This window comes from Mauremys reevesii, linkage group 2 (genome assembly GCF_016161935.1).
Source record: "Mauremys reevesii isolate NIE-2019 linkage group 2, ASM1616193v1, whole genome shotgun sequence".
Lineage (NCBI taxonomy): Eukaryota > Metazoa > Chordata > Testudines > Geoemydidae > Mauremys > Mauremys reevesii.
The window spans coordinates 3,657,913-3,681,740 of NC_052624.1; the positions used below are offsets into that span (position 1 = coordinate 3,657,913).

A 23,828-nucleotide genomic window follows, 5' to 3' on the forward strand; every position below is an offset into this window, starting at 1 on the left:
GTTCATGGGGCCCTCGTTCGAGCCACTTGCCCCTGCTCCCTCCTCCACCTTTCCTGGAAGGTGGCATTTCTGGTGGCCATTACCTCGGCCAGAAGGGTGTCTGAGCTGAGGGCATTCACCTCAGAGCTGCCATATACAGTATTTCATAAAGACAAGGTGCAGCTCCGCCCACACCCCAAGTTCCTCCCAAAGGTGGTCTCACAATTCCATCTGGGCCAGGACATGTGTCTGCCGGTGTTCTTTCCCAAACCCCATGCGGACCCAAGTCACTGCAGCCTGCACACTCTGGATGTCCGTCAAGCGTTGGTGTTCTACTTGGAGCGCACCAAGCCCTTTTGTAAATCCACGCAGCTGTTCGTGGCTGTGGTGGAAAGGATGAGAGGCCTCCTGGTGTCAGCGCAGCAGATCTCCTCCTGGATTACAGACTGCATTCGGGCGTGTTATGACCTCACAGGTGTTCCGGACCCGGTGGTCACAGCCCACTCGACCAGGGCGCAAGCAGCTTCAGCGGCTTTCCTGGCACAGGTCCTGGTCCAGGAGATCTGCAGAGCAGCCACCTGGTCGTTGGTGCATACCTTTACGACCCACTACACGGTCAACCAGCAGGCCCGAGAGGACACGGGGGTTGGCAGGGCGGTCCTCTGATCGATTGTTCCGTGACTCCTACCCTCCTCCGAAGGTGAGCTTGCGATTCACCTAATGTGGAATGGACGTGAACAAGCACTCGAAGAGAGAACCTTTTCGTAACTGTTCTTTGAGATATGTTGTTCACGTCCAGTCCACCACCTACCTTCTTACCCCTCTGTCAGAATACCGGCAAGAAGGAACTGGAGGGGGTCAGGCCAGCGGGGGTATGTATGCATGGCACAGTGGCGCCGCTCAGGCGGGGGCCCCGCCGACAGGTACCGCTAAGAGAGTGTTCCAATGCTCATGCACGTGTACACCTAATGTAGAATGGACGTGAACAACACATCTCGAAGAACAACAGTTATGAAAAGGTAGGTAACTGTTCTTTACTATTACCAAGCAATCCAGCTATATTCGTGTCTTGGACCAGATCCAGTGCTCCACTTAGGACTAAATCAAGAATTGCCTCTCTTCTTGTGGGTTCCAGGACTAGCTGCTCCAAGAAGCTGTCATTTATAGTGTCAAACTTTATCTCTTCAGTTGTCTAAAAGTCTTCAGTTGTGTGGTTTGGATTTTGTTTTGCTTTTTCTGTTAATTGCATTAAATGGTCAGGTCTCATTTAACCTAAAACTCTGAATAGTGAACTAGTGAAATGGCATGAAACAAAATTTTGGACAAAAACATTTTTGTTATACATTTAACGCCCCCCCCCCCCCCCCGAGCTGAGGTATAAGAGCTCACTCTGCTCTGAAAACCCCAAGATGCCCTGTGACAAAGCCAGAAGAAATGAGACTTGAATTCCAAGACCAATTTTTAAAAAAAATATTTGTAGATCATTTTAAAACATTTTCATATTTAATGTCTTTGGTTTGGGACAGTAGATTAATTACATGACTATATAGTAACATCTTCTGCAAACTTCAGCGCCTGTTACAGAATTTAAAAAGATGTGTATAAATGGGTCACTAACCTCTCTAATCTTACTAACACATGAGGGCCACAAACGTGCTATTTTTAGCACCTCAAATTATCTGAAATGCAGCTGTTATATCAATATGGCAAGGCAAGACTGCATAAGAAAAGGAATTAAAATGATGATTCATTTGAAACTGTGGGAGGAATTTAAATGGACAGAGTCCAATTTTCTGAGCTGGAATTTGGTCAGGATGCAGGAGTTACACCATAACCCCCTACTGAGATATTACTTTAATATTGACTTGAGAAGGCTACTATCTCCTAAATCACTAAGACCACTTCCTGCAGCACCTAGGTGTTTCCATAGAGGTATCATCCTGACCCAACCCTCTTAACTTGAGAGGTTTAGTGGGATCATCACAAATATGGTACAGCTACAGCTTCAAGTTATCACTTGCAGAGAATTTGTCTTATCTGTTTTAGACAAGCAGGACTGTATGGGAAAAGGAGAGGTCAGAAAGAAGAGGATGAGCAAGAAGATCTTACCAAGGACATGGAGGACCCAACACCTGTACCGAACATAGAAGAAGTGGTACTTCCCAAAAATGGTAAAGTATTCACACACAAGATGTTAGCTGCACTGGGTTTTGTGAATGGTAGATTACTAAATGAACAGACACTATATTTTCACTGTATATTTTAGCCAATTCTTTGAGATACTGTCTCTACAAGTAGCCTTCCTTTTGGATTCTGTGGCCATGTGGTTTTATTTAGACAAGGCTTTAAAATGTGGCACTCTTCTGAAACTGAGGTTACCCCTTTTATTGCAATTTTTTTCTTGAAATAAGTTTATGAAAATTCAGTTAAGATAAGTGAATAACAAGCTAAATATTAAAGATTGTTCTTGCTCTGCATATTCGAGTTGAGTTGTTTGCATCTAAAAATCTACATCAAGAGCAAAGAGATTATAACTGGTGTGTCCAAGGGCACACATCAAGGTAGAAGACCCAGGAATAAAACCAAGCATTGTTGATTCCCAACCTCCTGCTCCAAACCTTTGAAAATGATGTTTCTCATTACAATATACATTGGGTGAAAAGTAAAGCAGAAATACACTGCATCCTCCTAACACTATCCTTAACAGCAAAGCATTCTGGGTGTTCATCATTGTTTGAGTTTAACATAACTTGAAGCTAAGGTACAACTGACTTTATCAATAATTAAAATTCATAATTGTTTTGTGGGCAGTAGAAGTATAGTATTCATGGCACTAAACGAAGCACATTCTCCAGAATATGTAAGAATAAAAGTCTGTGGCAGTACTTCAGCCCTGAGAAGAAGGCAAATCCAGCTTTTATTAGACACAAATAGGAGATCTTTTGTCCTCTGAGACTGCACAGGATCAGCTGACCTCTTTTGGACAGTATGCATGTGACCAACAAAGCAAACCATCAATCTGACATGTTAGATGTACCAAATCCAGGCACATGAATCTCACTTCTACGTTAATGGCTATAAACTCCTTTTCGCTATCCATCATAAAGGAGCTCCAGGGACATCTATATTTGGGAAATGTGTGAAAGAGAAAGCTCATGCTTCTGTTGCTTAATCTTCATATTTTGCATCTTGAATGTTCAACATTCCAGGATGGGATTCCAAAAAATGAATAAAGCTACTTAAGTCAGCCACAAATGTAAGATTTTTCATCATTATTCTGGGCCTTCCCTTTAATTTTCTGCCATCCTTCCTCTTACCTTGACCATCACAAGTTGTCATTGTGGTACCCTACCTGATGGACTTCAGATTTGATTACTTTATTCTCTCTGCATTGGTTAGTCATAAATGTGGTTATTCTAAAATGGGATATAAACATTAATGTAGCACAGTGTTTCTCAAACGGGGGCCACCGCTTGTTCAGGGAAAGCCCCTGGTGCGCTGGGCTGGTTTGTTTACTTGCCCCGTCAGCAGGTCCGGCCAATCACGGCTCCCACGGGCCGTGGTTCGCCGCTCCAGGCCAATGGGAGCTGCTGGAAGCGGCGCGGGCCAAGAGTCTTACTGGCCATCGCTTCCAGCAGCTCCCATTGGCCTGGAGCGGCGAACCCCGGCCTCACTAACTGAAGTGAGGTCCTTTATAAATCAGGTGCCCTGATTAGCCTGCCTGTCCTAATTCATTCTAGTAACTTCTTAATTGGCTCCAGGTGTCCTTATTAGCCTGCCTGCCATAATTGGTTCCAGCAACTTCCTGATTGTTCATGAACAGCCCGTTATCTTACTCAGGGAAAAGGGACCTGCTTAATCTGGGGCTAATATATCTACCTTCTATCACTCTCCTGTAGCCCTCTGGCCTGATCCTGTCACAATATTCATAAATTATCTGGAAAAGGGGGTAAACAATGGGATGGCAAAAGTCGCAGACAGTACAAAATTACTCAAGATAGTTAAGTCCAAAACTGACAGCAAAGAGTTACAAAGGGGTTCCACCAAACCGGTTGACTAAACAACATTGAATTTCATCCGCTATTTTGCTAAGTGCAAAGTAATGCACATAGGAAAAAATCCCAACTATACGTACAGAATGATAAGGTCTAAGTTAGCCGTTACCAGGGGCGGCTCCAGGCACCAGCGTGCCTGGGGCAGAAAGCCATGGGGGGCACTCTGCCAGTCGCTGCGAGGGCGGCAGGCAGGTTGCCTTCGGCGGCATGCCTGCAGAGGGTCTGCTGGTCCCGCGGCTTCGGTGGACCTCCCGCAGGCGTGCCGCCGAATCCGCAGGACCGGGGACCTCTCGCAGGCAAGCCGCCGAAGGCAGCCTGCCTGCTGTGCTTGGGGTGACAAAATACCTAGAGCCGCCCCTGCCGTTACCACACAAGGAAGATCTTGGAGGCATTGTGGATAGTTTCCTGAAAATGTCTGGTCAGTGTGCAGCAGCAATCAAAAAAAAGTTGAGTGTTGGGAACCATTAAAATAGATGAAACACAAAATATAATGCCAATATATAAATCCATGGTATGCCTGCACCTTGAATACTGCGTGCAGTTCTGATTGCCCCATCTCAAAAAAGATGTTTTAGAATTGGTGAGGGTACAGAGAAGGTTAACACAGATGATCAAGGGTATGGAACAACTTCCATATGCGGAGAGGCTAAAAAGATTAGGGCTGTTCAAAGTAGAAAAGAGATGACTAAAGGTCTATAAATTATGAAGGTTATGGAAAAAGTGAATAGCGAAGTTTTATTGACCCTGTTTAGAGTGATTGCACACATCCTTACCATTTCAGCTGGTGCACTGGTGTCAGATTTTTTTCCCCTTGGCAGTACCCATCGGGGTGGCGCATATGCCCTCTGCCTCATGCTCCTGCATGATGATACAAAGGTCAGAGCTTCCCCCAAACCTCCACAGTTCCTTCTTATTGCCTTTTACAGTTGTTGAAGCATTTTTCCTTGTTGTTGCAAGTTTTCCCTTGTTCCCAGTTTAACTCCACCAAGTAGAGTATTAGTTCATTCAACCAGATCTCTCTCAGCCTCTGCAACCTTTCTAGTCCGTATGCTTGTCGTATACATTTGTGGAGCTGCAACTTGGTTTTTAGAGCACATTTTTGCCTCTCATTATTGCCATCTTGCAACAGTTTAGAGACGATGCTAGCTATGGATGTGTAGTCCTTCAGTCATTATTCAGGGAGACTCTGATCCCACATCTCAGTTGAGCTATTTATGTGGTACCTGAGGCATAATGGACTTGTACAAATCACTGGAAGAAGAAAAAAATGGTTACTCACCTGTTCTGTAACTCTTGTTCTTCGAGATGTCTCACTTTCCATGACCCCCCTTCTTCCTTTCTTACTGGAGATTTCCCGGTAAGAAAGAACTGAGGGGATTCAGGGCTGGCTCTGCCCTTTATATCCTCACACAGCAACATAAGGCAGCAGAGGGTGACTGCACCAGTGCACTGGGCGTGTGCACACCTGAAGTAGAATGGACATGTGGAATACATCTCAAAGAACAACCATTACAAATCCAGTTTTAAATGAGAGAGTACTTTTTCACACTGTAGATAACTAACTTGTGGAACTCATTGCCATGAAATATTGTGATTGCCGAAGCATAACTGCGTTCAAAAAAGAACTGGATAAATTCATGGAGGATAGGTCCATCAATGGCTATTATCCAAGATGGTCAGGGATGGTACCCCGTGCTGGGGATGGTACCCTAAACCTCGCACAATCAGAAGCCAAGAGAGGAAGATGGGTAGATCGACTCTATAATTGCCCTCTTCTGTACACGCCACTGAAGCTCTGGGGTACGGACCACTGTGGGAGACAAGATACTGGGCAAGATGGACTATGGTCTGATCCGGTATGGTAGCTCTTGTGTTCTTAGAGAGGTGATTTGCCCATGGTCACACAGCAGGTTAGTGACAAAGCCAGAAATAAAACCCAGCAATGAGTCTTAACATTTTCTTGTTTACTAGACCACACTATCTCCTATGAACATAATAAAATCCCTCTTGAACAATTGGCTAAGTACAGCAATGAGAAGAGGGGTAGGTCCCTAATTTCAGGAGTTAGGCTCCCAAGTGTCATTTGGCTTTGGAAATCTACCTCTGAGTTGTTGGTTTGTTTGGGAATTTTTTTTCTTCTTCCTGAAACAAGTACGGTCACTGCCAGAGGTGGGATACTGGACTGCATAGACCATTGTTCTTTTATGTGTTGGTAGTTCATATGGCCGTCAGTAATTAGCATATTTTAATTTTTTGAATCTGAAGTACAGTAGGTCAGTTAACTGTGATATGGGATTTGGAACATGGTACTTTGAGGTAGTTTTGGTGGCTTAGATCTAAGGATACTGCACAGTGTGCACCAGCAATAAACTTCAGCCACAGCTACTCCTGAGGGAATTCGGCGCCAAAAAATTAAAAATTCTGTGCATAACGTTTTTAAATTCTGCATATTTTTGTCCAAATAACACACTATAATCATGCCAGTTTCAATTATTTTGGTAATTTATTTAAAAATATCTGTCAGCAAGTATGTCTGTAGCAATACAGACAAAAAAAACCTAAGGTAATTTTTTTTTGACAAATAGATTCCTTGCTAGGCATATTAATACAGAACTTTAATTCATTTAAACTACAATACAGAAACGTATTTCCCGCATCCGTCAGAAGCAGAGCAAAGGCTTGGGACTGTCAGGGGTAACGGAGGAGCTGAGGGAGAGGGAAGGAACCTGGGAGTGAACCTGCAGGGTTGTTGGATGTGGGTAGGAGAAGTATGAAACAGTTGTTTGGGTGTTGGGTTTGTTTTTTTTTTTTTTAGGGGGGGTTGTTAGGGAGTTGGGGAGCCTCCTTCATGCAGACCCTGGCTGACCCCATGCCTTTCCCATTCAGTGAGGCACATCTGCCCCGTCTCTGTGTGGCCCTGCACCTCCACTCCCATTCAACCCTTGGCTCAATGCTCTCATCCCACTAACTCCTGAGCCTGCTCCCCAGTCTGTCCCCCTCCACTAGCCCTTCTGCACTCCAGTCTGTGACTCCTCCAGCAGCCCCATGTGCCCCGCGCTGCCTGTCCAAACCTAGCTCTGCAAGCAGGGTGCTGTGATGAATGCAGCCAGCTGCTGGCTGTTCTCCTACCACAGTGGCATCTGGTGGGTGAAAGGTAGAACTGCAGCACTCTAGCAGAGTGAATTTTCTGGGGGCGGGATTCTGCACCAGACATGAATTCTGTGTGTTTGCAGTGGTGCCGAATTCCCCCAGGAGTACACAATGTGGAGAGCCCAGCATATCTGTAGTAATGTATGGGGTTGGCCTTTTCTCCCCAATAAAACAAAGGTGTGGTAGGTGAGACAGGTGTGCTTGCTAGGGAACATTGTGTGCTAGTAAGGATTGAATCTTGATAGAGGCGGCACAAATGTCACATTTTCAATCTTGTTTATTTTCACAGTGAACCCAAAGAAAGACAGTGAAAATACGCCAGTGAAAGGAGGAACAGTAGCAGACCTAGGTAAAAATATATCTATATATATTTAATTATTTTTAGTTATTGTCTCACATAATGGACTCCTGTTTGTGCAATAAATGTTTGTAATTTTTTTATATTTAAGAAAGAAAAATGTGGTAAAACCAGATACTTGAAATTTTTTTAGATTTCTTCCATTTGTGGAATCTCCATTTGTTACTTAACTTCTATCACATAAATCTGCATTAAATGATAGAATGCATCAGCTTTTTCCCTTGTGGACATTCTTTACACTATTACTGAGCTTGGTATATAGGGGCAGATACTTTCCTTTTCCAGATCCCTTCTTTCCATGTACTGGGAACCAGAGTGATTCACTTTGGGACATACGTGAGCACTGCTGGGCTCTAGGCATTAAAGACCTAAATGAGTCTTCTACATTGTGGTGTGTAGGGCTGCATCTAAGGACCTGGGCCGGGTATAGTAAATCTTTTATTTTTGGTCAAGGTCCAAATTTCTTCGTCAAAGTATAGCCAAAAGTCCAGACTCCCGGGAAACATTTTTCACTTCCCGATAACAATAATGATTAAAAAATAAAAAGATTTTGCCGTCCATTCAAAAGCATCTGCCGGTCTGGATTTGGCCCGCAGTCTGCCTTTTGATCTCGAGAGAGCTTAATTATCCTTGCTCTGTATTTATGCTCTTATCCTCTTTCTCTGTGGCAGTTCAGTGTGTACATGAAGAAGAGATTGTGTTTTACTGATGTACTGTTCATGTTCCTTTTTCTTGTCTCTCCTCTGCCCACCCCAAACAAAATCCTGTCCAATAAAATGACTGTGATGTACAAAGGTTTGCAGGTAATCCAGCTGCATTTTATTAGAGTTTAATTCTCTTTGCTCTTTACCTTGCAGATGAGCAGGATGAAGAGACAGTTGCTACAGGAGGAAAGGTAACAACTGTTCAGTTAGAAAAGTTTAGTAGGGAATAACCTTCATCTGACCTTCAAGAACTCAAACTGTACCTTGCTCCTAAATGGTCTTTAAGACTAAATACATCCTTTGTAGGAGAGAGTCTTCTGCTGATATTAAGTACTCCTTTGTATAGTAAAAGAAAATTTACTTGGTATTGTGAGATTACTACACACTTTTAAACATAAGTTTAATGGAATCTGAAGAGACTTAAATAAACTTCAGCATGCTTTGCTCGGTTTTTAAAAACCTTCAGGATCGAATCCTCTGTTTTGGGGGAAAATTTATTAGTTGAATTGTTGAAAATTTAGTGTCTTATGTATAAACAATTTGCCAAGTAAACCTTACTGCTCTGGCGGAGCACTGACCTCTAGAGGCCACTCATGAAGATGAGACAGAGCCAGATTTCAAAAATTTGGTGCATCTATTTGCATGTGTGGAATTTGTGTGCCTAACACATACACCTGTGCACACCAGTTAGATTTGTTTGCGCTTGCACATGTCCAGCTTGGAAAACCTATTCCATACTCGTTCTAGTCAGTCTGTGCCATTCTTGTTTTACTAAATTTTGGGTACATATCTGATTTGAATATGGGTTTGCTGTAAAATTGAAGAACCTTTGTCCTGTTTGAAAAGGGGAGAGAAGAAAGAATCTAAGGGCTTGTCTACACTGTCAATTTACAGTGCTGCAACTTTCTCGCTCAGGGGTGTGAAAAAACACCCCCCTGAGCACAGCAAGTTTCAGCGCTGTGAAGCGCCAGTGTAAACAGTGCCCCGGCGCTGGGAGCCGTGCCTCTCGTGAAGGTGGTTTTTTAGAATGCTGGGAGAGCTCTGTCCCAGCACTCTGCCATGACTACACAAGCCACGTTAAAGTGCTGCCATGGCAGCATTTTAGCGTTTCCAGTGTAGACTAGCCCTTAGGCTGCTGTGCTCATGGGTGTGAAAAATTCACACCCTTCAGCACTGTGGCTGTGCTGACCTAACTCACCATGCAGATGCAGTTACATCGATGGAATAATAGTCCATTGACCTAGCTACCGTCACTCAGGGAGGTGGAGTTCATAAAGCAGCAGAAAACCTCTATCATTAGTCTGTGTCCATGTTGCGGGATTACAGTGGTATAGCTACAGCACTGTAGGTATGCTGCTATAGCACCCCTAATGTAGACGTGGCGGTAGTGGTGTATGCCATCTATCCAGATTGTAATCAGGTATGACTTTTGAAATGTTATATAACCCGCAACCTCACCCTATTCCTCCCCTCCGATCCCCACACGGAGTACACAAAAACCCACACACAGTATTCAGTGTTGTCATGCCTTTTCAACAAGGGCTGCTTCCTCCAACAGTTATGTTTGTCAACGCATTCAGCTCAAATTTCCTTCTTAAACACTGCTGCTACAGCCCAGTAATCTCCCCTAAAAAGCATCAACAGCCTCTTTCGACACAGCACAGCTTCCAGAATCCTGGATCAGGCCAGGTTTGGGGGGGTGGGGGAGGGGTTGTTTTTTGTTTTTGTCTCAGCAGTCTGTCTCAGAACAGGATCCCATAGTCAAGGAAGCCGAAGCCCTCCTGGCGTGCACTTACCTCCAGGATATAGCCGTATCTCCCTGGGTCCCTACCCTGGACTGAAAGGAACAAGGAGAACACCACCGGCGTCCCCCACCCCTTCACCCTCACTCTGAACCCTGTAGTCACTTCTGATCTGCCCAGGATCATACCTTGCAATGTCATTAGGGCCCACGTGCGCGAGCAGCATGGGATAGTAGAGGGCTGGATGATCCTCTGCAATCTCTGTGGCCGACTGAGAGTGGTGTTTCATGGGTTAGGATAGGGTGAAGTATGCTTTTTTTATTCCCTTTTCTTGAACATTCCTCCACATTGGAACGTGAGCCTCTGAGTCATGCAAGTATTCCCTGGCATCAGTAGTACTAGACAGAGCCTGTCGGGGGACTTGCAAGTTTCTGATTAGGATGCTGTATTTACAGGCGTATTGCCAGCCCACATTAACTGGGCCCGTGGACCTTGCAGCGGCGCACTGAAAGTTCCCTAGCGCAGCAGATTGGGCACAGCCAGTTAGTACATTGTAGAGTCACACGGCAGCTTGCTGTGCACTAGACCACTGTGCAGACAAGTCCTTATTCTTGCTCTCCCGTCCCTCCCCCATTTTTAACGCTTTTATTGTCTTTCTCCTGCTGTAGGAAGATGAAGATCCCAACAAAGGTGATCAGAGTCGATCCATTGACCCAGGTGAAGACAATGTCACAGAACAGACCAATCACATAATTATTCCAAGCTATGCATCGTGGTTTGACTACAACTGGTAAGAACAAAAAGTGGGGAGAGGATTCAGAGAGTTACTGAACTTGCTTCACCAATTAAATACCTGGGCTGGAATTCTGTTGAGTTGCAAGCAGAAATTAATTTAGTTTAGGTCTAGCGCCTTCTTGACAGCTATCCCCATTGCGAAATGCACCTTAATGTTGTCAGTAGCTACCGGTGTGGTGTGCTGCTCTTGTTCGATGATAACAGTCGGCTGCGTGCGTGGTCCCTCTGTGTGCTGCCCTGGCTCTGTGCAGATAACTGACACAGCAAATCCTGAGAACCCCCAAAACCACAGACTCTAGTAAGTTACGAAGAAACCCGAGCCAGGTTTATTGTCAAACGAAGCACAGTAATAGTTTCCTATAGACTCTACAGGACATACTACAAATATGTGCCCCTGGCAATGGACTGGCTTAGTCAGTGGTGGGACTTTCCACTGCCCCCTAGGCTGGACAAAGATGCGCTCTCCGGGACCTACTTCTAAACAGTTACAGGACAGATTACTCATCCCTCCTGACGTATTGAGGTACAGCCCCTTGGCTCATTAGGGTGCTGTCTCCCCCTTTGATCACATTGTTTCAGACAAACAGATCTATCCATCATGTTGTCCTTTTGAACCTGTCTTTAAGATGCACCTGCCTGTTCCTTGTTATGTCTGTGGAGTGTCTTTGTTTCGGGATGTCCAAGTGCCATCTTGGCACAAGTTCCTTTTATTAGCACTTACATGTGAATGTACCTGCTTCTAACAACCCTCTGCTCGCCAACTTCTGTGAGTGAAGCCTGCCTCTGGCTCACAGCCCAGCTTTTGCTTAGCAATGCTTGGAAGTACTTTGGTTCAGGCCTCAGACACAAGAGTTTGTTTCAGGGCCTCATCTTACTACAGATGTAATTAGAAGTTCTTTGCTCTTAGTCTTGTAGGGCTTGTGGTAGGTTAAAATTAAGGTGGAGAAGCTTGCACAGTACCTGTCTTTGGTATGCCTTGCCTTGGCTATTGTTGCTTAGACTTATTTTTCGTGAGTCCCAGATTTGCCAGTAACCTTCCTGCTCACCCATAACCTACCTTGGCTGCTAATTTTTCTAGAAATGGGAAATGTTTAACCATCGTGGGTTTCAAATACTGGCTCTAAAAGGATTACTTATTATTTGGACTTTATCTGCGGGGAAGAATGTCTGCTTGTCTTTGAATTCCCTTTCATCCTTTTTTATAAAGAGTGTCCAGCTTATTATGACTGTGTAGCTCAGAGATCTAGGTGAACTAATCTACGCTGGGTGTGTTGGGAATGGAAGAGGAGAAGTATGAGTGACTATATCTAGAATTGCTAATCACTGGTGTCTGGAAACCCAGCCCTTAACTATAGTGATTTTTTTCAAAATACATGTTTTCAAAACTCAGGTGAGAGATTGTCACTATCCTGAAGAGGCCATCATTTGAGGGGAAGACCTCTTTGCCTGTGTGCCATTTTAGGGTTATAACATTGATGTTTCCTTTGTTGAAGTGCTAGGCTGTTGCAGCTGTGACAGCAAATTCTAATCTAGACAAATGCATCCTTAACGTGTGTTTCCAAATATTCAAAAAATGACCGTATGTGTCAGATGTTATCTTCGTTGTCATCTTTCATTATTATTATTTGAAAGAGATGCAATGGTTAGGTCATTAGCCTGAGATTTGGGTTCAGTTTTTTGCTTTGCCAAACTATGACCCTTGGGCAAAGTCCCTGTGCCTACAAATGAGGATAAAAGTTGTATAAAAGATGGCAGTTAGCCAGGATGGACAGGGATGGTGTCCCTAGCCTCTGTTTGCCAGAAGCTGGGAATGGGCAATAGGGGATGGATCACTTGATAGTTATCTGTTCTGTGCATTCCCTCTGGGGCACCTGGCATTGGCCACTGTCAGAAGACAGGATCCTGGGCTAGATGTACCTTTGGTCTGACCCAGTATGGCTGTTCTTATGTTAAGAATACTGTCCTACCTCGCAATGTTGTTGTGAGGATAAATACATTAAAGAATTGTTAGGTGTTTAGGTACTCTGGTACTGGAGAGAGAACATTTTGTATTACGGTACCACCCACAGGCCTCGCTCGGAATCAAGGTACAATTATGCTGGGGCTTTCAGGCAAAATCCTGATATTCTTCTTCGAGTGATTGCTCCTATGCATTCCAGTTAGGTGTGCGCGCCGTGCGTGCACGGCTCTTCGGAACATTTTTACCCTAGCAACTCCGGCAGGCTGGCTGGGCGCCCCCTGGAGTGGCGCTGCCATGGCGCCGAATATATACCCCAGCCGGCCCATCCGCTCCTCAGTTCCTTCTTACCGCCCGTAACGGCCAGTTGGAACAGTGGAGTGCTCTTTACCTCCACAGCCCTAGCGTTTCTCCATTCTTCTCTGTACATAGTTGTTTAAATTAGTTTAGCAGTTAGATTAGTTGAGTAAGTTTAGTTAGTTATAGTATAGTAAGGGAATTAGAGGGGTTAGCCCCTCTTCTTCCACAACCGGTGTGGGCTCATGCCCAAGGCACCGGGGTTTAAGCCCTGTGCGGCTTGCCAGCGGCACATGCCCGTGGGTGACCTGCACGACTCCTGCCTGTGCTGCCTCGGGGAATCTCACAGGACAGATAAGTGCCCGATCTGCACGGCGTTTAAGCCGCGCACCAGAAAGGAGCGAGACTCTCGCCTTAAGCAGCTCCTTACGGAGGCGGCACTTCAGCCTCCCGCGCCGTCCCTGGCGGCACCGAGATCGTCCTCGGTGCGCAGCGCACCAGCGGCACCGAGCTGCCCCGGTACCGACCCTGCTAGTTCTTCGCAGACGGCACCGACGTCCCGACACCGTTCCCTCTCTCCACTGAGGAAGCGGAAGACGGCGCACTCGGCTTCTAAGCCTCCTGCTTCGGGACAGCTTACCCAGCCTTCACCGGCACCTCCGGCGCCGGCTGTGGTAGTGCACAAGCCGTGCACAGTTCCGTTGACTCCGGCACCTCAAGAGCCGTCGAGTCCGGTGCCTCCCTGCTCCCCGGTGCTAACCGTGGTTGAGCTGCATCTCCCGTCCACGCCCGAGACATTCTCGACGGCGAGAGAGCTCATCGAGCTCACAGAGGCACGGAGCCTCCGGCCCCCGGCACCGCCGGTGCGGGCTGTTAAGTCAGCGGGCAAGCCGGCCATGATGCGGCCCCCTTCCCCTGACGGACGGGATAGATGGTGCTCCAGGACTCGGTCTTGCTCCCGGTCCCGAAGACAGTCACTGTCACGCCGCTCCAAGTCCCGGCACCGCTCTCCATCGCGGTACCGTTCACCGTCTCGGCGCCGGTCGCAGTCCCGGTACCGCTCAACGTCGCGGTACCGGTCGCACTCCCGGAGACGCTCCCGGTCCCGATCACCGTCCCGTCGGCACCGCAGGAAGTCCGAGTCCGGCACCGTGACTCCAGAAGCCACTCCCGGCACCGCCGGTCGAGCTCCCGGCACCAGTCGACTTCCCGGCACCGCGGCAGTCGATGGTCTCGCTCGCCATGTTGGTACCGCGACGACCGGCACCATCCGGGCACGGGATGCCAGTTTTGACGGCGCAGTCCGTCAGCGCCTCCGCACCGCCGTGGCCATCCCGTCATTCGTCGGTCGCTTCGCAGGCAGACAGCTATGGCTACCTCCAGGCGGCCCCCCACGGACAAGTCCACGGGGCACAACAGTGGGGTTTTTGGGTCCCCTGGGCCCAATACGAAGCTCAAGGGCTACCTTGCCCCCAGCGGACCCCAGCTTCCGAACGCAGAGTGCCGGAGGCCACTGTCAGCAGGCCGCCCCCATCACCGGGTGAGGCCCAGTTACCGCCTGATCCTGCGGAGCATCCACGGTCCGAGTCAGCTGGCCACCCCATAGAGGACCAACTTGTGGAGGCGGTTGTCCAAGGTCTGTCCTCGTCATCTTCACCAGACCAGACGAGGCGGTGGCGGGGGCTTCTACGGCAGACCCTCCGCCTATTGACTTGCGGGCCCACCAGGACCTTCTTCGCAGGGTGGCGAAGGCTATTGACCTCCCGGTAGCGGAGGTCACTGAGGACGAGGACCTGGTGACAAATGTAATTGGGGCTGAGGCCCCAGTGCGGGTGGCATTGCCATTCATCCGCACTATCCAGAAAAACGCCACTACCATCTGGCAGTCACCGGCGTCCGTTCCTCCCACCGCCCGCGGTGTCGAAAGGAAGTACTCCGTCCCCCCCACGGGGTACGAGTACTTATACACCCACCCTGCACCAGACTCGCTCGTAGTCCAGTCGGTAACGACAGGGAGAGGCATGGTCAACCAGCTGCAGCGCCGAAATCCAGAGAAGCGAGGCGCATGGATCTGTTGGGCCGAAAGGTCTATTCGGCCGGGGGTCTCCAGCTCCGGATCGCCAACCAGATGGCCCTCCTCGCCAGATACACCTTTGACATCATGGTGTCCCTGGCGAAATTCGCAGAGCTGATCCTGACAGCCTCGCGCCAAGAGTTCACGGCCCTCCTGGAAGAGGGCAAGAAGTCCTCCAGGTCATCCATCCAGGCTGCTCTGGACTCCGCGGACTCAGGCGCTAGAACCCTGGCCTCAGGAGTAACCATGAGGCGCATCTCCTGGTTGCAGTCCTCCACGTTGCCACCGGAGGTGCAGTACACCTTGCAGGACCTACCCTTCGATACACCCAGGGTCCGTTTTCTGAAAAGACGGATTCCAGAATTCAGACCCTGAAGGACGGTCGCATAGCCATTCGCACTCTGGGTATGCATACACCGGCTACCCAGCGAAGGTCCTTTCGGCAGCAACCCTACCGGCCATTTAACCAGCCTCGGTCGCGACCCTACAATAGCAGACGTCCCGGCCTGAGTCGCCGTAGACCGTCGGGTAACAGGCGCAACCAGAACCAGGCACCTTCCAAGGCCCCTCAAGGGCCCAAACAGGCCTTTTGATGGGATGCCAGAGGACGGCCCATCAGTCTCCGTACCGGATCCTTCCCGTTTATTTTGCAACCGCCTTTCCCGCTTTCTCTCGACGTGGTCCCAAATAACATCGAACAGCTGGGTGCTTCGTACAATCCAGTCGGGTTACCGCCTTCAATTTATTTCGCCCCCCCCCCTTCCCACCCGCCTTCCCCGTCCCTCTTCAGGGACCCCTCTCACGAGCAACTCCTCCTACAAGAGGTCGAGACTCTGTTGAGGCTGGGTGCCATAGAAGAGGTGCCTCACGACATGCGGGGCAGGGGATTCTATTCCCGATATTTTCTCATCCCCAAGGCGAAAGGAGGTCTTCGACCCATATTGGACCTCCGGGAGCTCAACGCGTATGTGCTCAAGCTCAAGTTTCGCATGGTCACCCTGGGGACCATTATTCCCTCCCTGGATCCGGGAGACTGGTTTGCCGCCCTCGACATGAAGGACACGTACTTCCATATAGCGATTTACCCTCCCCATCGACGCTACCTACGTTTCATGGTCAATGGTGCGCACTACCAGTTTGCGGTGCTACCCTTCAGCCTGTCCACCGCGCCGAGGGTCTTTACCAAATGCATGGCAGTAGTTGCTGCAGCCCTCCGCCGTCGTCGCATTCATGTATACCCATATCTCGATGACTGGCTGGTTCGCGGGACATCCCGACAGCTGGTAAAGGACCGGATGTCAGAGATACTATCCCTGTTTCGGTCCCTCGGCCTTCTCATCAATGCCGAGAAGTCCACTCTAGCTCCATCACAGCGGGTGGAGTTCATTGGAGCAGTCCTCGACTCCACCTTGGCCAGGGCCTGTCTCCCACGCTCTCGGCATCAGACAATGGTATCCATCATCCAGGACCTTCTCACCTTTCCCACGACAACGGTTCGGTCCTGCCTGCGCCTCCTGGGCCACATGGTGTCCTGTACGTTCGTCACGGCATACGCAAGGCTCCGCCTTCGCCCCTTTCAATCTTGGCTGGCGTCGGTATACCTCCCGCACCGCGACTCAATAGACATGGTAGTCACTGTCACAAAGCCGACACTCGATTCGCTCAGCTGGTGGCTGGACCCAGACATCATGTGTGCAGGAGTCCCGTTCCGTCGTCCTCGCCCATCCGTCACCTTGACCACAGATGCCTCGGCGTTGGGATGGGGGGCTCACCTGGGCGACCTTCACACCCAGGGTCTCTGGTCCCCCCAGGAGCTCGCTCTCCACATCAATGTCCGGGAGCTGCGAGCAATCCGCCTGGCGTGTCACACCTTCCGCACCCGTCTGCAAGACCACTGCGTGGCAGTCTTCACGGACAACACGACGGCAATGTTCTACGTGAACAAGCAGGGCGGAGCCCGCTCCTCCCTCCTCTGCACGGAAGCGATGCTCCTGTGGGACTTCTGCGTGACCCACTCCATTCACCTGGAAGCGTCATTTCTTCCAGGAGTGCAGAACACGCTGGCCGACCATCTCAGCAGGTCGTTCCTCTCCCACGAGTGGTCTCTTCGCCCGGATGTGGTTCACACAATTTTCCGGAGGTGGGGGTTTCCCCAGATAGACCTGTTTGCCTCCAAGGAGAACAGGAAGTGCCATCTGTTTTGCTCATACCAGGGCCGCTCGCCGGGCTCCCTGTCGGACGCATTCCTCTGCTCCTGGACGGATCACCTCCTCTATGCCTTCCCTCCGTTCCCGCTCGTACACAGAGTGCTACTGAAGCTTCGGAGGGACAGGGCCCACGTCATACTCGTCGCTCCGGCAAGGCCGAGGCAGCACTGGTACACCCTGCTGCTCGAGCTCTCCGTTCGGGATCCCATGCCCCTCCCGTTATGGCCGGACCTTATCACCCAGGACTTCGGCAGGCTCTGTCACCCGAACCTACAGTCCCTCCATCTTACAGCTTGGTACCTGCGTGGCTGACCCACGCAGAGAGGGACTGCTCGGCGGCAGTGCAGCAAGTCCTGCTAGAGAGCAGAAAGCCATCCACTCGATGCACCTACCTTGCGAAATGGAAGCGTTTCACGCTCTGGTGTGATCAGCGAGGCCTCAATCCCTTTGTAGTCCCTATCCCTACCATCCTGGACTACCTCTGGTACCTTAAGGAGCAAGGTCTTGCGGTCTCCTCCTTGAAGGTGCACCTGGCAGCCGTGTCCGCCTTTCGGCCATCCATAGAAGGTCGTTCCATCTTCGCTAACCAGATGGTTTCCCGCTTCCTTAAAGGCTTGGACCGCTTGTACCCGCCGGTGTGGCGTCCTACTCCGACCTGGGATTTAAACCTCGTTCTGGCCAAGCTGATGGGACCGCCCTTTGAGCCCCTGGCCACGTGCTCTCTGCTCTATCTCTCCTGGAAGACGGCCTTCCTCGTCGCAATTACATCAGTGAGACGAGTCTCTGAGCTCCGTGCCCTAACGGTTAGTCCACCATACACCGTGTTCCACGGAGACAAGGTGCAGCTTCGACTGCACCCGGCTTTCCTCCCTAAGGTGGTGTCGGCCTTTCACCTTAATCAGGAGATCTTCCTCCCGGTCGTCTTCCCGAAGCCGCACGCTTCATCTCGTGAGCAACAGCTTCACACCCTGGACGTCTCGCTTTTTACATTGAGCGGACGAAGCCCTTCCGGCGTTCGCCACAGCTGTTTGTAGCAGTTGCCGACCGCATGAAAGGCGAACCGGTCTCCTCGCAGCGGATTTCCTCCTGGGTGACGGCATGTATCCGGACATGCTACGACCTTGCTCGCGTGCGACCATGCCGCCTCACCGCTCACTCGACGAGGGCCCAAGCCTTGTTGGCCGCCTTCCTGGCCCATGTCCCCATCCAGGACATCTGTAGAGCGGCCACCTGGTCTTCTGTCCACACCTTCGCTTCCCACTACGCGTTGGTGCAGCAATCAAGAGACGACGCAGCCTTCGGCTCCGCAGTATTGCACTCTGCCACGTCTCACTCCGACCCCACCGCCTAGGTAAGGCTTGGGAATCACCTAACTGGAATGCATAGGAGCAGTCACTCGAAGAAGAAAAGACGGTTACTCACCGTTGTAACTGTTGTTCTTCGAGATGTGTTGCTCCTATCCATTCCAGACCCGCCCTCCTTCCCCACTGTCGGAGTAGCCGGCAAGAAGGAACTGAGGAGCGGACGGGCCGGCTGGGGTATATATTCGGCGCCATGGCGGTGCCACTCCAGGGGGCGCCCAGCCGGCCCGCCGGAGTTGCTAGGGTAAAAATGTTCCGAAGAGCCGTGCACGCGCGGCGCGCACACCTAACTGGAATGGATAGGAGCAACACATCTCGAAGAACAACAGTTACTACGGTGAGTAACCGTCTTTTTCAGTTGCAGGTTGTCTACTAAGAGGATTCCAGATTAATCTGTTTATAGCAGCAGCAGTAATAATCCTAATGGGGTCTCTCAGGCAGCTAAATCAGTTGGTGCAACATGACAGGCAGAAGCTTGGTGCTGCGTTTCTATAGACCCATACAAAACTGCTTATTAGATCATTAATGTCCACTATGACACTTAATAGACAACATACAGCAGGTCTGTGGTGAAGGAGGTCTGACATCGAGACAGCAACAAATTGATGTGAAAGAAAGCCCAGTGTCTTTTGGACTCTAATACTTTCGATGGCTATTACTTCACCAGGCTGATGCATGCTTAAGCACCGTAGACTAGACACTACTTCTAAAATATTTTGTAAATTGTTATGATCAAAGTCATTCTAAGGCTAATATCATTTAGCTCCACCAAAAAAAAAAAAAAAAAAAGAATGTGTGTGTGTGTTTTGTATAGCACTAGCATGACAGGATCCTGATTGGAGTCACTGCATACTACTTCAATGCAAATAATACACACTAGATAAAATGAGTATCTAAAGGAAAAACTGCTATAATTTTCTTTTACAAGGAGTGTTCTTTCTTCTCTGCCCCAATACCCTCATCCCACCCTCCAAAGAAGTTATATCTAAAGGCCATCATAATTGTCCCCAATTCTTAACTTCATACAAAATAGTTGGGTGGCAGGCCAGTCCTCGCCCACAGACAACCTGCCAACCTGAAGCATATTCTCACCAGTAACTGCACACCGCACCATAGTAACTCTAACTCAGGAACCAATCCATGCAACAAACCTCGATGCCAACTCTGCCCGCATATCTACACCAGCGACACCATCACAGGACCTAACCAGATCAGCCACACCATCACCGGTTCATTCACCTGCACGTCCACCAATGTAATATACGCCATCATATGCCAGCAATGCCCCTCTGCTATGTACATCGGCCAAACTGGACAGTCTCTAAGGAAAAGGATAAATGGACACAAATCAGATATTAGGAATGGCAATATACAAAAACCTGTAGGAGAACACTTCAACCTCCCTGGCCACACAATAGCAGATCTTAAGGTGGCCATCCTGCAGCAAAAAAACTTCAGGACCAGACTTCAAAGAGAAACTGCTGAGCTCCAGTTCATCTGCAAATTTGACACCATCAGCTCAGGATTAAACAAAGACTGTGAATGGCTTGCCAACTACAGAACCAGTTTCTCCTCTCTTGGTTTTCACTCAACTGCTAGAACAGGGCCTCATCCTCCCTGATTGAACTAACCTCGTTATCTCTAGCTTGCTTCTTGCTTGCATATATAAACCTGCCCCTGGAAATTTCCACTACTTGCATCCGAAGAAGTGGGTATTCACCCACGAAAGCTCATGCTGCGAAACGTCTGTTAGTCTATAAGGTGCCACAGGATTCTTTGCTGCTTCTACAGAACCAGACTAACACGGCTACCCCTCTGATACAAAATAGTTGTCATTATATGAGCTTATTCAAGTAATTTTATGGAGGGAATCTCATTACCGTGCCATTTAAGCTTCTTTTACAAAATGGGGCTGACTTTTTTTTATCATTGTCTAAAACAGAAAAGCTATTTCATAGTTAAGTTGATGGCAAGAGAATTATATCCAGAATACTGTGTATTCCTTGCTGCTTTAATACACACAACCCAGGAAAGGGCTCTTCCATTAAAGCATGGAGAAATGAGTTGAATAATCAAGGACCATATAAATTTTGGCAGACAAGTTTGTTTTTTAAGCAAGATGAATTTCTGTTTGCACTTTACATTTCATAGCCTGGTATAAGATTCTTTTTCATATTCTATTTACCTTGTGTGGATTGCACAAAATGAACTGACTAGCTTTATGGTGATAGAATTCTGGAGGTGGAATTACTCTAAAGTTGAAATGTCTTTGGATCAGTTTGCTTTGTATTTTTTTTTTAAAGTAACAGATCAACAAACCATATTTCCTTCTTATACTTTATTTGAAGGATGAGAGAAACTAACAGAAATCTCTTCACCTTCTACAACTTATGTTACTTGCAGCTAGTCTAATAAAAGCTGTAGAATGGTAGTCTTCTTTCATCCCCCTTCAGTCAACTAAAAAATTCCAATTTTATTTGAAATTTCCCCCATAGTATTTACATGTAATGCATTAAATAACTGACTAAAAGAAACTGAATTTTTACTTTATCCTTTGAGCTAGTTTACTTTGTGTTTGATAGCACTTTGTGTATTCTCAGTTTTGCTGTACAATAAGTCAGTTTCCTCTTTTATTTGTGTCTTTCACATGGCAGTAGCAGAAAGAGACTTTTTTATAAGAAAATGAGATTGTAAAATCCCCCCAAAACAACCAGAGCTTTAATTCACTTTTAAAAAATTGACTAGTGCAAAGATTTTGAAATATAGGATCATAATCTTAATACTCCTAAATGCCTATTTAGGCATTTGCCTGACTTTCAAAGCGTTGAGCACCCAGTTCTAATGCTGCATGATTTTGAAGCAGATATTTGCAGGCTTATCAATTACATATGAATTGCAAACATTTAGGTTTTTTTGAGGCAATCAGACCGGTGCTGAATACTCTCTACTAATTAGACTGGGGTGCAGGCGAGTGCATTTACCAACCTATAAACTTTCAAAACATTAGTGTAAAAATATCGTTTTATGGGTTGAAAATCTGGTTTCCTCTCACTCCCCCCAAGTCTGATTAAAGGAACATTGGGCATGTATCTTTTCATCGCTAATTAAGCACAATCTTTGCAATTCATGTCTAAACTTCTCTGCTTATGTGGTTAAAACTAAGTAATTAGAGGATATATTTCTATATGCTGTGTTGGGATATTTGGATGTCTGAACAACAGTGTTTGTTTTAAATGTTAGCACTTTAGGTGCGCATGTTAAGGGCGTGTAAAAGCTCTTGAAGGTGAACTCAAGCTATTGGCAGCTGGATTTTGTATATTCTCTTTAGTAACCATGTTGCTTATCACACTTTCTTGCAGTATTCATGTAATTGAACGCCGCGCTCTGCCAGAGTTCTTCAATGGGAAAAACAAGTCCAAGACTCCAGAAATGTAAGTAAAATGCATAGATATAGGCATGTGGCTAAGTTCCTAGTGAAGCCTAAGCAATGCTTTCAGTTCCAGAAAAACTGTAGTTATTTTCTCCTTCCCCCCACCCCCTTCACATACACAAGGGTGAACTGATGCATCAGAAAATAGTGTAAAGGGCATTGAGGCATTCCTGGTCTGTCCATTGTCAAGAAGTATCTGCTTATACAGTGAACTTTATTGTGATTTTAGGTAAGAATTGTACATATCTAAGCAATATTAAGCAGGTTGGATATCTAGGAGAAATACAGCTGATGGATGGTTGCAAAGTGTGTTATGTACACAGTAAAATGGTTTCTGAAAGAAGTTTGGTTTTTTTAAGCCTACATAATAAAACAAAACATGAAACATGAAAATAGCTAGCTGCCACTGATCGTTGTTTACAGATATACACCTGAGCACATTGATTTAAACATAAAAGTTCATAGTTCCAAGTATATAGCACAGAGATTCTGCAGTTCCATTGTAAGCATAAAAAAACAGAATATCCCAAGCCACCTAGTAACCATTTTTCATTTATAATGTAGCTGCTTTCATGAACCTGCAGTTGTGCTGTTCTGATTTGAACTAGAGGTTTTCATCCATCATTGTGGTATCTAGTGCCTATCATCCACTGCAGAACTTTACACAATTGTTTAAAAATAACAAAACCACTTACCACAGGATCCTCACTACAAATGCTGCTTTTCGGACCTGGGAATGGCAGTTTTGATGTCCTTTATTTCAGTGTAAAAGTCTCTTTGGCTGTAATACCGTCTCAAAATATGCCAGGTTGCTCTGTACACCAGATTAACTTGTGTGTTCAGTTCAAGACATAACATGATAAACATTTTGATGCAAGATCACTGGCTTATCTCTAGAATTTTCTGTTCTCCTTGCAATCCTACTGTATGCTTTAATAAATGCATCTCCTCCTTACCATCTGTTTAAGAAGATCTTCCTATTAAAATAATAAGCTAATTATGTTTGTTCATATACACTAGCAACTAGTCGTAGAAATACTGCCTTTAATATGAAAGGTTAAAAGGAGATTGTCAAGATAAATCTTATTTTTTTATTAATAACTCTTTAGATTAATGAAATTGAGAGCATTACATTTACTCTTCGCTATTGTAAAGTATTGCGTGTTGACAGACATGCAATACTTTACAATAGCGAAGAGTAAATGTAATTCTCTCAATTTCATTAATCTAAAGAGTTATTAATAAAAAAATAAGATTTATCTTGACAAAGTAAAACTATGCTATTTAGCGTTTGTTTAAAGTGTATTTCACTGTCAGATTTTTGTGGAATAGCACAAGGCTGATAATTGGGTTTTCAGCAATACAGGAAGATATTTAAATTGACAAAACTCTGTTTTAGTTTAAAAGGATTCATGAAAACATGTCTGCTCATACTAAATCTTAAAATCTGTGGTAACACTGTAAAACATTATGACACCAATTTGGGTAGCTGGATCTTGAGTGGGAATTTTAGCACAGTTTTGTATACTTGCTGCAATTTCAGTGAATGCTGCATATTTTTGGCATTGGGATTTGAAAGTGCAAGTTGAATGCCAAACAGAAGAAATAAACCTTTAAAAAAAAAAAAAAAAAAGTTTGGAATGGGCTGTGTCATAACTGAACAACCAAACACACACACAGCATTTCTGTTGTCGCTTGAAATACTGGCCGAGTATCACT

The 23,828-nt window shown here is 47.0% G+C and overlaps 1 protein-coding gene across 2 annotated transcripts in view; it reads left to right on the forward strand.

The window, feature by feature from the left end:
- Window positions 1-23,828, forward strand: part of SMARCC1 (SWI/SNF related, matrix associated, actin dependent regulator of chromatin subfamily c member 1) — a 159,595-nt gene that overhangs the window by 47,556 nt on the left and 88,211 nt on the right. For both annotated transcript variants that reach the window (XM_039523511.1, XM_039523512.1), the window contains 5 exons: window positions 2,026-2,150; window positions 7,474-7,533; window positions 8,400-8,437; window positions 10,657-10,778; window positions 22,039-22,110. In XM_039523511.1, coding sequence (XP_039379445.1) covers window positions 2,026-2,150; window positions 7,474-7,533; window positions 8,400-8,437; window positions 10,657-10,778; window positions 22,039-22,110 — 417 coding nt within the window. The remainder of the gene's footprint in view (window positions 1-2,025; window positions 2,151-7,473; window positions 7,534-8,399; window positions 8,438-10,656; window positions 10,779-22,038; window positions 22,111-23,828) is intronic.